The sequence below is a fragment of the Artibeus jamaicensis genome, unplaced genomic scaffold (assembly GCF_021234435.1).
Source record: "Artibeus jamaicensis isolate MK-2021 breed Jamaican fruit bat unplaced genomic scaffold, CSHL_Jam_final contig_548, whole genome shotgun sequence".
In the NCBI taxonomy this organism is placed as follows: domain Eukaryota; kingdom Metazoa; phylum Chordata; class Mammalia; order Chiroptera; family Phyllostomidae; genus Artibeus; species Artibeus jamaicensis.
In genome coordinates this window covers 20,227,910-20,242,270 of record NW_026521883.1, presented here as the reverse complement: position 1 = coordinate 20,242,270, position 14,361 = coordinate 20,227,910, and the positions used below count along the sequence as shown (strand labels likewise).

Here is a 14,361-nt window from a genome sequence, read left to right as displayed (position 1 = left end):
AAAGACAGAGAGCAAAGAGTCTGAGAAGTGACTGTGTTTGGGGGACAGTGGCCCTTGAAGCACAGCAGACATCTGAGCTGACAGGAAAGGGAGGTTGTGAAGGAGTAACTAGGCCTCTGCCTGCCCCCCCCCCCAAGCAAGGCCAGCTAATATAAGGCCCGGAAGGGGGCTGGCTGGAGTCCCAGCTGGTCAGCCAGAAACCTCCTCGGAATCGGTCCAGAGCTGTCTTGGGATACGCTCAAAGGCCCCTAGCTGGGCAGAGGCCGAATGGGATTAGACCCAGGTCTCCTGATTCCCACTCTTGAACTTTTTTCTCATCGCCCTGCCACCTCCCAGGTATGGGTCTTATGGAGCCATACCTGCTTGTCAGACAGGGCTGGGCTTTTCTGTTGCTGACCAGTGGCCTTCTTAACCCTCCGATGTCAATTGTCTTGCTGTGCCTATCCACCCCCTTGCTGGTAAAGATCTAGTGGGGTCTTCAGGAGTCCTGCAATGGTGGGAGGAGTGTGGGCAGCCTGAGCCCGGCCCAGCCACAGACCTTCCAGGAACAGTGGGCATGTGCCTTGGCATCGGGGCGTGCTGATCCTTCTCTCCAGAGAGGGCAGTGGGGGGGGAATGGGGAGGAATCCAGCGACTTCTTGGCAATACAAATTCCTGCTCTCCCCCTCAGTCTGACCCTTGTCTGGCCGTCAGAGCCAAGGCAATACCGACAGGCAGTTCAGAAAAGGAGGGCGAGGCGAGTTTGCTGGTTTGCTTGGCCAGCACGGAGCATGAGCCCTGTCCACCCCTCCTCCGCGGGCTGTCTCCACTAGCTCCTCTCCCCGTCTACCCATCTCCGTCCTCCTGTCCCTCCGGGCTGCTCGGGCGCCACTGCTACTGTTCCCCACCTGCCCCACCAGCCGAGCCAAAGGGCGACGTGACTCACGGCGCTGCCACCAGCCCACGGCTTGCCCGTGGCGTATAAAGTTTGCCCCGGCGAGAGGCGGCCCAGCCCTGACTGCTGGCTGGAGGCGCGCAGAGCATGGCCCGAAGCGCGGAGCGAGGCTGCGGGGGCGCAGGCTGGGGGCTGCGCGGCGCCCTAGTTGCCCTGGCCCTGCTCTCGGCGCTCAATGCCGCAGGAACGGTGTTTGCGCTTTGCCAGTGGCGCGGTCTGAGTGCGGCGCTGCGGACGCTAGAGGAGCAGCGGGCCAGGGAGCAGAGAGAGGACAGCGCCCTGCGCAACTTCCTGGAGGAGTTGAGTCGCGCGCCGCGCTGGGCGCCCGCGCCACCCCCGGACCCCGTGGGCGCCGCGCGCAGCAAGCGCAGCCAAAGCGGGGAGCCAGTGCCGCACCTCCGAGCGGAGAGCCAAGACATGCTGATGATGATGACCTACTCCATGGTGCCGGTAGGCGGGGCTGGACTCCCCAAGCACCCCTGCCACGGTGGGCGGCGGGCAGTGTGGGGGTGGGGGTGGGGGAAGAGCTCCACGCCCTCTCCTCCGCTGGCCAGGTGTGGCGGGGGGGGGGGGGGCGCTGTGGAGAGAGTGCCCTGAGGTTATAATCTTAGCCCTCAGGGGTCAGTGTCTTCATCAGTTAAATGGGGGAAGAGGCGAGGGGGTAAGTCTTCCACCTCTGACGCCAGTTGAGTCTGCAGGTACATGAGAGGTATAGGCAGTGTCTCTAAGAGCTTTCTTTTCTTCCTAACTTTGGACAGAAGTTTTCACTTTCCGGCGTGAAGGGAGCCCCAGCGGTCCCCGAGCTCTGCCTCACTGAGGCCTCATGAGAGCAGGGAAGCAGTACATCTGAAAGGACGCAGGCTTCTTCGGCAAAGGGGTTCTTTTCCTGTGGTACTCTAGTGGTCTGGTTCTTCACTTGGCCCCCGTCCCCACGAGACTGCTGACCTAATTGTCTCTGTTTAAGTGAAAACAGTCAGCCCTAATTTTACTAACTACCTCGGACCTCGATGCTCAGAAACTTGCCCCTGGGCCTAAAGCTGTTTTCTTAAAGTGTCGGCGCTGATGGTTCTATGGAGTCTGCGGAGCTCCCGCAAGCCTTGCAGGCGGTGCATCTGGGAGGACCCTCACCTTTTCATTAGATTTTCTTTTTTTTAATTTTATTTTTATTGAGGGAAGGGAAGGAGTATTTTTGCTTCTTCGGATGAAAGGCGCTCCCAAAAGGTTCCAGAAACACTGCCCTAAAGAGATTCTTTAAAGCAAAGCCCCCAAAATCCTTTTCTCCAGTGTTAAGTTTCTTTGCTTTTGGTGAGGTTGAACTCAGACATTGTCTACCAGTCGCATGTCGGTCGCATTGCTGTTCCCCACTCCACTTGATTGTCCATCACAACCACAGCAGTCTCACTGCTCTTTGTAATTACAACGGTTTCAGTTCTGCCACCTCAAGTCAAGTGTGGGGAATCATTCCAGACCCTAGGCATTTGAAGATCAATCCACTTACCGCTCTGTTATCATAGAAGCGTTTACATATCTTGTGTGAGCTGAAATGCTTTTAAAACTACACGGAAGTACTACATACTGCAAACACGTTTTTTGAGAGATCAAATTTAATATCCCTGGCTTCACTTTTTTTTAAATCCATAAACATTTAAAAATCTGAACCTAAGCAAAAATTTCAAAAACAGACCTTTGTCAACTGAAGAAACATCGTTAGGAGGATTTGCTCTCTCTCGTCTCTGCTGTGCATTTTGAGGGGCTTTTTTGGAACCTCCCAAGAAGGATGCGCCTGAGCATCAACATTTCATATGTTTAATCCAGCTTTTAAAGTGGAGGCTTATGTATCCAAGTTGCGGCCTGTTCTGTTGCAGGAAAATGAAGCGACCAGACACCGAGGGTTTCTGGAGTACGAGGTTTATTTTAACGTGCACGGGCCCAGAGGAGTCAGTGTCCAAATTCTGAGCCCCAAACAAAGGATTCTTGGGGTTTTTATAGTTTACAGGGTCTTCTTGTCTATGTAGCAAAGCGGGGTACAGAAGCGGAATGTGGAAATTAATTCTAGCTATGGGGCAGAAGCAGAGTACAAAGGCTAAATTCGAAGGTCAGTTTTTAACAGCAGGGGTGTTAATCTCAGTCCTAGCTAGTGCACCGTTGTTTACTTATCCCAGACAGCCCCATCATTCTCCCCAGGGCGCCTGGGGCCTGGGCAAATAAAGGTTAAACAGAGGTTTTTCAAAGTTTCCCATATCAGTTCAGCCACTAACTCAAGAAAATTTGGATGCATTTCTGTGTCAATCTGAAAGCTAAATTTAACTACCACCACCTTCTCTATTTACAGGTCAGAGAGCAGAAACCACATTTATCTGGCTGAGAAATGTTTATAGATTATCAACAACTCACCCCCCCACCCCCTCTCTCAATGGGCATGCTTTGACTTTTTAAAGCCAATGAGGGAATGCTGCCTTTCCTCTTGGGAGTAGTTCTCGAACAGTTAGCACATTACAAATGTAGATTCCAGGGCTCTACCCTCAGACATAAACTCATGATTTCCCTGCCCTTCCACCCCATGGTGAGTTTGATGCAGGTGGTTCAGTTGCCACACTTTGAGAAGCGCTGCTCTAGACCATCTCTAACTTCAATGTGCTTATGAATATCTTAGGGGTCTTGTTGAAATGCTGATTCTGATTCAGAAGGTCTAAGGCAGGGCCTGAGATTCTGCATTTCTAACATGTTCCACTGATACCAAGGCTGCTGGTCTGAAAACCACACTTTGAGTAGCAGGTTCTAGAGCAGCAGTTGAAAGCATGCAGTTTTCAACATGACTAAACATAGATTCCACCCCTGGAGATTCTGAATTCATTGTCAGGGGCGCAGCCTGGGCCTGGGTGCCCACTCACTGCAGGGAGGCTAGGGCATGACTTAAGCATCTCACTCTCACCGGGTCCCCCTTGAGGCTTCTGCTTCAGGCACAGGAACCAGTTTTATTACTGAAAAGCCATTTTCTTTCTTTCTTCTTTCCTTCCTTCCTCCCTCCCTCTCTCTTTCTTTTTTTCTTGGCAACCTTCTCACCATTCACCTTTACAAGTTTTTCTCACATTTACTCTTTCTCAGGACAGAGAATTATTCACTTTTGTAAAACAGTTTTAAAAAAAGAACTGTCCATGGGGCAGTGCTAGTAGAGAGGTTGCTAAAAGAACTATTTAGTCCACGGCAGGCAGTTGGTGCGCACACCCATTAAGGTTGACGTCTGCACCCTTTTCAAACAGCACCAATAGGTTCTTCCATGACGGCAGTCAGAAGTCCCCTCACTGAGGTCCCATGTCCTTAGAGATCTAGGAACAAAGAAATAAGCTGTACACAGACTAATATCTTCATTTTAAAAAGTCCTCCAAAATGGCTCATTTATCCCTAACGAGCCTCCTCAAGCTAACTGAATTCAGAGTCTGTGCTTTTGGCTGAAAGCACATCTACTCAGCATGGTAATGCTGGCTGGCACATTCTGACCAGGGACTGGTTGGCAGCTGTAAATAACTGTGTTAAAAGGGCAATGCAGCTAATTACTACTTAAGGACAGTAAAATCTGTCATCTGCACAGAATCTAGAGTTGAGCACCCAGTAGGAAGAAAGTTTTACTTCTTACAATAGGCACTTTAAAGCTCCAAATGAATCGAAAATTTGCACTTTAAGAAATGAAGCTTTAAAATTCCTAGAAGAGCCCTGGCTGGTGTAGCTCAGTGGATTGATCACGGGCCTCTGAACCAGAGGATCGTGGTTCAATTCCCAGTCAGGGCACATGCCTGGGTTGCAGGCCAGCTCCCGGAAGGGGATGCGTGAGAGGCAACCACACATTGATGTTTCTCTCCCTCTCTCCTTCCCTTTCTCTCTAAAAATAAATCAATAAAATCTTTTAAAAAATTACTAGAAGAAAATATGAATAACTAATTTTTAATCTTGAAATGGAGAAGACCTTGCTTTCAAACTATAACTTGAAAGCCAGAAGCAAACAATAAATAAATAAACTTAACTACATTTGAAAGCACATACAACAACAATGAAACTTCTCTATAGCAAATAACAACAAGAAGAAACAAACATGCCATCAACAAAGGCAAATGCAAATTACAAACTGGAAAAAAATATTTGCAGCTCCTGTCATATATACAGGGCTGATCTTCTCCAGGTCTATATAAGCTCTCCTAGAAGATGATAAGGAAAAAACCCCAAGAATAATATGGGTAAAATCAGCAACAGAAATAGGAATCGACTAGGAAAATGGAACATAGTTCCCAGAAAAAGAAATGCCAATGTCTCTTAAACACATGAGAAAAGATCTCTTGATTTAAAAACAGGGATTATGAGGACCCTGAGTAGTTTTTACCTGTCAGAATGACAAACCACAAAAGTTTGACAACACCGTCTATTGAGGAAGCGGAAGGGACACAGCCATGCGCTTGTACTACAGTTTGGGGTATAAAAGGGTACAGCCTATGAGGAGGGCAACTTATCGACACCTAAAAAAATTACAAATACATTTATTCTCTGACCCAGCACTTTCACTTGTGGGAATTTATCCCGCACAACAGACTTATCACCTATGAAATGGCGTAAGCACGTAGTTGTTCCCTGCACAACATTTGTAAAAGCAAAAGACTTTTAGCAACCCCAGGACTCGTCAAACTGGGCTGTACACCCCCTGGGATGCGAGGGGGCTGTAACACAAGAATGAGGATGTTCTCTCTGTTCTGCTGTTGGGACAATCCCCAGGGTATACTCATGTCAAGTGAGGAGAGCAAAGCAGTGAAAAGCATATATTGCACTACTGTGTGTAAGGTAGAAGAGGAAAAATACATGAAGAAATGAACAAAAGTGCTTGCTTACGGAGGGTTGGGATACAGTGGGAACGAGCCTTCCACTGTACAGCTTTGTGTATTATTTTGACTTTTGAACCGTATGATTGTGTTGCTCTTTTGTGAGTGAAAAGGCCGTAAGCACAAGGTCATGTGGCAGCTGCCAGCGGGCTGGAGGTGCTCGTGGTAGGGAGCTGGCCGAGGTTCCTGCGCTCCATCTCAGCGGGAGGCTCTTGCCGACTGTGGCCGTGTGAAAACCAGAACCCAGTGTGCCTGACCTTTTGATTTTTTTCAAGAGAAGTTAAAAAAAAAAAGGGACTTTTAATGTAAAATCATTTGACTTTTAAATATTGACAAAAATTCAAAAAAAAAAGTTTTGAATTGCTGACAGTGTGTTGGCCAAACAACATGTAGTTAGGGGCCATGTTAGGACTCCCAAGCCTGGTTTGTAGCAGCCGCAGCCTGTGATCATGAGTGGTTTGGGACAAAACGGCTTTATGTAGCTCAGCCACAACTCCCTGCCACACTGTTATTTCCCAGTCCAATTCTGATAGGATAGTAGTCATGGTGCCATTGTTATTGCTACTGTTGGTTGAGTGGAGGTGGCTTTTTTGTGTTTGGTTTGGTTCGGCTTTTGTTTGGTTTTTCGGGCTGTTTCTAAAACTCAACTCCACCTTCAGTGGATGGAGATTTCCCTTCAGTGTGGTTTTTCAGAAGCATGTACTGCAGTTCCGAGGGTGGTCTCAGGGAGGAGAGTCCAGCTGTTCTAAGCCATAACACATTATTGCAACAAACAGCTTGTCACGGTGACTGCTATGAGGTTCATGTTTGTGGATCTCTGCATTATCTTGTTTAAAGGGGAAAAAATCCAATCCCCCACAGCCACAGCTCCTCTTTCCATGGATGCTGTATTTCCTTGAAGGCCCTAAATTGGCTGTGCCGGGGTTTACCCCCCTCTCCCACCCCTCGGACTGGGTCGCTTCCAGGTGGTGTAAAAGCTGAGGATTTCGTGCCAGAGTTAACACGCTGCAGCTACAGGCCAAATCCAGCCTGCTACTTGTCTTTGTACAGCTCACAAAGTAAGGAGTGTTTTCACATTTATAAGTGGTTAGGGGAAAAATTAAAAGAAGAATCATACTTCATAGCACATCAACATACGAAATTCAAATTTCAGCGACCATAAAGAAAGTTTTATTGGCATACAAACATGCCCATATGTTTACTTATTGTCTGTGGTTCCTTTCACAGGAAACAGCAGAAGTGAGTAGTTGTCACAGAGACCAAGTGGCCCACAAAGCCCAAACTGTTTTCTGTCTGGTCCTTTACAGAAGATCGTGGACCCTTGACTGTGGGCCACCGGAGCAGAGGGGCACCGGGGCCATTCCTTCACAGAGCCCAAGATACTGAATCAGGATTGTCCTCAAATCGGTTAACTCTGTGTTTAATGGCTCCGTGAAGATGACGCATCAAAGTCAGCACTGACCTGAGAGCATGGCTGCACTTGAGAGGGAGGCCGTGGCAAAGCCTTGCTCCTTCTAGGCTGGCTTCCCCAGTCAAGAGCAGTCAATGTTAGGAAAGCTTTAACCACCCATTAACCCCATACCTAGGCCTCGTTTCATCTGTTCTCCTCAGTCGAAGGGGAGAAATTCACACCCTGTACGTCCTACAGTGTAGGGTGGGCCCTGGTGAGAAATCAGGGGTCTGACACAGCAGGACACAAAAAGACAGGGCAGCCACAATCATAAATCCAAATGCAGAGCCTGGGAGGTGGGCTGCCCTGGGCCTCCTCGTAGCAGCATGAGCACGTGGGCACTTGGGATGTCGCACCTGTCACTGTGTGGTTGGTTACCAAGTCAGAAGCTATTTTTGGCATCACTTAAGGGTGGGGGAGAGCTTGAAGTGACACCTTTGCTAAGACTGTGTCTAGTGTTGGAACTTGGAATACATGCATAAACCTAACTCGTGTATCAGACCATGACAATATGTCGAGAAAGACAGGGGAGAGCTGACCCTTTAGCACTTCCTTCAGACGCTTCATCAACACATATTTTGCACATATGCAAATAAAACATTCAATGTAGATATACATCGTTGTCATGATTCTCTAAGAACATATGTAAGGAACAAGTGGGTCAAGACTGAGCATCTGGACCCATGAGAACAGAGCAGTTGTACGGACCACATGAATGACGTTAAACCACTTGGACCTGCTCCCCGGTCCTGGAGCTGTTAACCAGCCCCTAGTCTCTTCCTAGCCAAAATAGTGGAGGTGAGGCGGTAGGAACAAGCCTGCTAAGCCTTTACAACCTGAGCAGGATGGATCTTCAGGGGCTTGGTGAATTGTCTACTATTTATCTACCTACCTCTTTTTCAACCTACACTGCCACTATGCCAGGGAAAGAATGGGCTTTTCCCTTTGGAACCCAAAACCACATGCCACGTTGGAAAAGGGCACTCCACTCTGGGGAGACAGCAGAACACCTCAGACCAGCTGATCACTTAGTGGCACTAGCCCACAGGCTGAGAGACCTTGGGCAGAGGGCCCTTTCTGGATAAGTTGCAGAACAACTTCTCAGATCGTGGGCCTTCCAGTGCCAAGGTGGTTTATCTGGCAGTTGCCCTTGTCCCAGACTCTCTCTGGGGCTGGCCCAGGGTTACCTCCACGTGGTGCTGCTGCTGCCTTCAGCCATTGTGTGCCTGCCCTTAACTTGAGCAGCCTGGGAGTCCTTCTTCACTATTAGGTTCCCAGCCAAGTCCTCTCTTCCTGATGCTTCCCTGAGGTATGAGCTGGGTGACCTTGGGCCAAGTCTTTTAACTTCTCCAAGCCTTTGTTTCCTCATCTGTAAGACCGAGATATGTCCACACTTCATGGAGTTGTTAGGAGGTTTAAGGGAAATGCTGTTGGTAAAGGACAGTGCCTGGTACAGTTAGGTTCCCAGTAAGTGTTCATTGTTGCCATTAGGATTAATCAGTACTTATCATTAGCCCTTCTTGCCCCATGTTCTTGGCATTTTATTTCTGGGTTCACTCTTTATCTCCAGTTCCTTCAGAATGCCAAGTTGTCTGTTCATAAGCGCTTCTATCAACTGCTGCTTTGGAATAATATTTGGTTTCTTAAAGCCTAGATTAGCATCATCCCCACCTCAATTATCTTGTCATTGGAAATAAGAGTGTTAGCCTTGATGTGGTAACAGGACTGCTCAGCAGGTCTGGGCCTCTCGGGCCCCCCCCACCCCCCGCAGGGCCACTGGTGACGAGGGCTGGCAGAGATGACATCTTGACCCCACTTCTGTCAGGCTCAGCTGTTGGTAAATTCTGTTGAGTTCTATTTGGTGGCAGTCCTAAAAACGTTTTGGATGCTTTTACTTTAAAAATTGACAAAATGTAAGTGGAAGGTAGAGTAAAAACTTCTAAGATAGGAGAACCATTTCCTTCTTGGAGTCTCATGTTTCTTAGGATATGGGTACCTGTGCGGAAGCTATCAGAACAGTCCTCAGATCTGATAAAACACACTTATCTGGTGAGGGGGGAGGATGTTCTTCTTTTGCTCTACATTCCTCAAACTTCCCTCCCTTTCCCCCCAAAAAAGAAATCCTTGGTCAAATCTAGTCGACATTCAAGCTTAATTTACATACATTTTGTCTGTGGAGGAAAGGTCATGTGTGAGAAAAGCTGAAGCTTTTAGGTTGGGATTCTGCTACAAAGGGAGCATTTTTCAGCCCATCAGTTGCTTTTATGTCGCTCTTAGGATTTTAACAGCTCTGTATTCTAAGTACATATAATTTACTTCTGGTTTAACTAACGTTCAAGACACAATTTTCTTTACTGAAAGGTGGAGTTAAAACAACAAGGCTAACTAAAGATAATTTCAAATGCAATTTGTGGCGTTTGTTCTTAGTGCAATAGGTGAAGTAACCCCTTCATCTGCCACTCAGAAAAAACTCTTGTGCTCACCAGGGGCTGGGAACTTGGAGACCCTGCCTGGGCTGTATGGAAAAACTGTGAAGTACTTGGGAATGGGTTGTGGATGACCAACTGTACCTAACCTAAAATGGTCAGCTGGCAACTGCAAAATCGTTGCCTTTTTGTTAGTAATTTTAGTGGATGAGTATTCAGAATCCTTTTCACTCAAAGGAATGGAGTCTGGAATCCTTTTCACTCAAAGGCAAAAAACAAAAGTCCTTTTTCTATATGCAACACTTGAGGACCTTAGAATCAATCCCTCTTAACAGGAAAACATATAAAGGAAAACTCTTTATAGTGAGTTAGTTGTGTGATGAATATCAGGTAGTCAGAAAAGAGAAGACCAGTCCTCACTAAAGAGATGAAGGAAGGTCTCATGGAGGAGACAGAATTTGAAATGGGCAATGTCGGGTTAGTGAGATTGGAGCAGGTAAGGAGGGCGAATCATTCCAAGCATAAGTAGTAACTTGAGCCAAGGTCTAGGGACTGCAATGAAAGCTACAGGGCTGGAAGAGCAAGAGGCCAAGCAGGCCTTCCTGCACTGGGGAGTTTGGGTGGGGGGCGGAGCAGAGCTGAGGTTGGCTGGTGAGAGAGCCTTGAATTTCCAATTTTAAGAAACCAGTGCGATGGGCAGTTGGTAATATTATAGACCTTTTACTGGGATTAGAGGGATGAAGAATCATGAGAAAAGTGGTTTTATAGGACTGATTTGGTGATGTGATTCAGGAAAGAGTAGATAGGGGAGAGACCAGAGGCAAGAAGAAAGTAAAACTGTTGCATTAGTCCAGGCAAGAAATAACTCACGTGTGGCTGAGGTGGTGGCATCAGAAATGGAGAAGGTATATATCCTCAAAGTAGCAAGAGAGACCATTGAATTGATCTTGATAAGTATTTGGATATAAGAAAGAGACATGGTCCATCTGGCCCAGATCTATCCAACACTGAGAAGGACGGTGGTGTCATGGACAAAACTGAGGAAACACGGAAGGGGAGTTAGTTTGGATTTGAAACTGAATATGAGATGAGAAGAGAGCAAAAAGTTTTGGGGTTGGAACTGAGGAATGAAAGCGTGTTCAGGGAGAAGAGAGCATCCTGCTTCTAAAAGAATTCAGAAGAGAGGTCATTACAAGTCTAAAAAGTGAAAGGCGGACTCCAAAGCCTTTATAATGAGTGCTGGACTCATATATGTTCACTCCTCGCCCCCCTATTGATGTGTAACCTTTGACAGGTCACTCAACCTCTCTGTGTCTCAGTTCCCTCATTCTTAAGAGGGCATAGTAGTATTTACCTTAGGTGTTCATCGTAAGGATTCAATTCAATAGTCCATGGAACGTTCTTAGCATGACTCTTAGAAGTCAGAATGGGGTAGCTTACTGTTTCTCAAGTACTCCCCTTCTGTGCTTCAGGGAATTTTGGGGTCTGGTAATAAATACAATGGAGATGGAATCAAGAGAACTTGCCAGACACAAGGCAGATTCTGGGATGACTCTGAAGTCTGGGATCTCTGGTGACTGGGGAAACACACAGAGCTCTAAAAAGAATGTCACTTCCCAGATTGTCATTTCTGGTCAGTGGGCCTAAGAGATAAAAATATCTATATTTTGGGAATCGGGTTTAGGGAAGTTAATTATACTAATTATACTTTGCGCATATTTTTCTTTATGTCCAATGTGACCAAAGATTTTCATTCTTTCAGTGACCAAATCTTTCTGGAGCCCAGAGGAATGGCACGTTTCCCAGACCAGTGGCTCCGTCCATCCAGTGTTCCGATGCTGACAGCATCAACAGTCACTTTGTGGGTGAGCGGCTCACCCGAAGGACCTCCTCCAAATGTTTTCTGGAGGAAGGCTCGCAGTTATTCCCTGTGCTGAGAGAGGAGGGGGCTGAGCAGGGAGTGGGTTGACAAAGCATCTTCACAAGTGGTTTTGCTGTGTGCAAAGAATGCCACAAGGCAGAGTCTGGGCATAATGGTCTGATTCTTTGTCCATTCCCCCAACATCAGATGAGTTACTTAACTATGGTTTATGTGCACTCTTTTTGACTATAAGGTGGATAAGAATGCTTAGATAAAAATCAGAAATTCTCTAAAGATGCTTGTTGAAGGGAACAATGTGAGCAGGCAGTATCATTATTAACAGTTAGGGGAAGATTGTTCCAGCGGCTTCAGAAAACTCTGTGAGAGGCCTGGAGAGACAAGTGACTCTCGGCTCACTTCAGAACACTCATCCCTTTCTGCCCTAATTCCTTCTGCACTTATTTGTCTGTATGGCACAACTAAAACCCTGTCACAGTACAGTTTTGGTCTCTAATTTGCCACCTTTAGTCACCCTGTCTCTTTAAATACAGCTCACTGTTCTTTGCTGTGCCTCTAGTGAGGTATTTAATGAATACCTCTCCACAGATGTGTTCATCCACAACTCAACAAGTGCAAATATAAACTAAGCCCAGTTTCTGAATCCAGTTTCGTGACATGCTAAGAGTTTTGAAGGTGGGCCCTGGAGAGTTTTTTTTAATTCCTTCCTCAGAATCCATGCCACCCACCAAATAGGAGACGGTGTCAGATATTGGTAAGACTGACTTAAGGGTCTGCTCTAACTGTTAGAGTTCATTCATTAATTCATTCATTCATGACATAGTTACTGGGTACCTACTATGTCCTAGGCAGTATTGTGGGTACAAGAAAAACAGAATGAACAATACATACAAATCCCCATCCTATTGGATTTTATGTTCTGGGTGGGTAGGGGCGGACAAAAAACAAAGTAAATTATCTGTACTATTATAAGGAGATAGGTATTATGGAGAACAATAGAGCAGGGAGGAAGATCCAGGAGTGGGAAGGGAAGATGCGATTATGGCATATGGATGGGGCAGGCCTCACTGAGAAGGTAACATTTGAGAAAAAAGACTTGGAGGAGGAGGAAGTGAGCCATGTGGATACATGGGGAAGGGCTGTTTAGGTAGAGGATGTAGCAAGTACAAAGACCCTGAGGTAGGCCTGTGTCTGGAGAACTCAAGGAACAGCAAGGAGACTGGACCAGAGTGAGTGGAACGGAGTAGTAGGAAGGGAGGTTAGAAAGATGTTGGGGGGAGGAGAAGCAAGGGAACCAGATGTAGGACCTGGCAAGCTATTGTGAAGATGTTGGCCTTTATGGTGAGTCTTTAAAGGATCTCAGGCAGAGAATATCATGATCTGACCTGCCTTTTCAAAGAATCACTATGATGAGACTGAACCCTGTGTGTAGACAAGGTGAGCAGTGGAAGCAGAGAGGCCATTAATGTAGCTATTGCAATAATCCAGGTGAAAGAAGAGAGTAGCTTAGACCAGGGTGGTAGCAGTAGAGATGATGAAAGGTAGACAGTGTCTAGATATGTCTGACGATGGAGTGGATGGAATTTGCTGACAGCTTTAATGTGAGCTGCGAAATGAGGGGAAAAGGAGTTAAATGACCTCAAGGTTAGTGACCAAACAGTGGAAAGATAGAATTGCCATTAACTGACATGGCAGAACTACAGATGGAACAGCATTGAGGGGAATACCAGGAGTTCAGCTGGGGGCCTGTTAACATTATTTCCATTAGATTTTGCAGTGAAGATGTTGAAGAGGCAGCTGCAGACCAGAGTCTGGGAGGGGTCCCAGCTGGAAGTGTACCAGGAAATAGTGGAGATGCTGCACTTGAGAATGTTCATTCCCTGGACACAAGCAGGGTCTAACCAAGAGTCTTTCTACTCTTTATTAAACCCAAACTTAAAAAAGAAAGAAAGAAAGAAAGCTCTTTTATAAGCAACCAAATTAAATCAATTAACTGTGTTGTGAGCCTTTTGTGCCAGAGATTTTTGTCTTACCTTTATAAACACAGGGTAGGGCTTATAAAGCATTTGCTGATGAGTAAATAGGCACTTCTACATCAGTCAGAAATATCTTGGAAAGGAGCTTAAAAGAAATCTTGTCCCAACTAAGCAATATGTAAGTCAATATAACACGCGCTAACTGCCTGTTCTGGGCAGTGTGGGCGCGCTCCGTGGGCGATGAGGAAGAACAACTGCCCCCGAGGAATGCATCGACTAGTGGGAGGGAGAAGGCAAATCCTCAAACACTTACAACACAAAGAAAAGGATTATAGGATCCTCAGAGAAGTAAGAGTAAATCCAGTGGGTGATCAGGAAAGGTTTCAAGAAGGAGGCGGCAGTTGAGCCATGCCTGGATGGACGGGCAGGATTTCAGAAGCAAGGACTGAGGGGAGGGAAGAATGTGCTTGAAGGGCAGGTGGTTTATTTCAGTTGGAGCATGGTACAGGTAGACATAAAAGTGTGTGAAAGTCTTTGCTTTCATTCTTGAATATAGAATTGCAAATGTTTTCTTTTCAGAAATGTTCCTAGGCAGGGTGCCCTTTGGTGCATGTTTTAAGCAGTTTTATTATGGTATTGCCTTAGCATCATTTTCTTCATGTTCCTTGTGCTTGAGTTTTGTTGAGCTTTTTGGAGATACAGGTTTATGAATTTCATTAAATTTTGGAAAGTTTGGTGACTTCCAGTCAAGGTGGAGGTGTAGGTAGACACACTTTGCCTCCTTGTGCAACCACAGGAAGAATGACAACTAACCTCAAAACAAATAACACCCAG

At 46.5% G+C, this 14,361-nt stretch overlaps 1 protein-coding gene across 1 annotated transcript in view; it reads left to right on the top strand.

Moving 5' to 3' along the window:
• Window positions 1-746: 746 nt before the first annotated feature.
• GLDN (gliomedin) overlaps window positions 747-14,361 on the top strand; it is a 59,553-nt gene continuing 45,938 nt past the window's right edge. Inside the window, exon 1 of the mRNA XM_037143058.2 lies at window positions 747-1,384. Coding sequence (XP_036998953.2) covers window positions 1,022-1,384 — 363 coding nt within the window. The 5' untranslated portion in view covers window positions 747-1,021. The remainder of the gene's footprint in view (window positions 1,385-14,361) is intronic.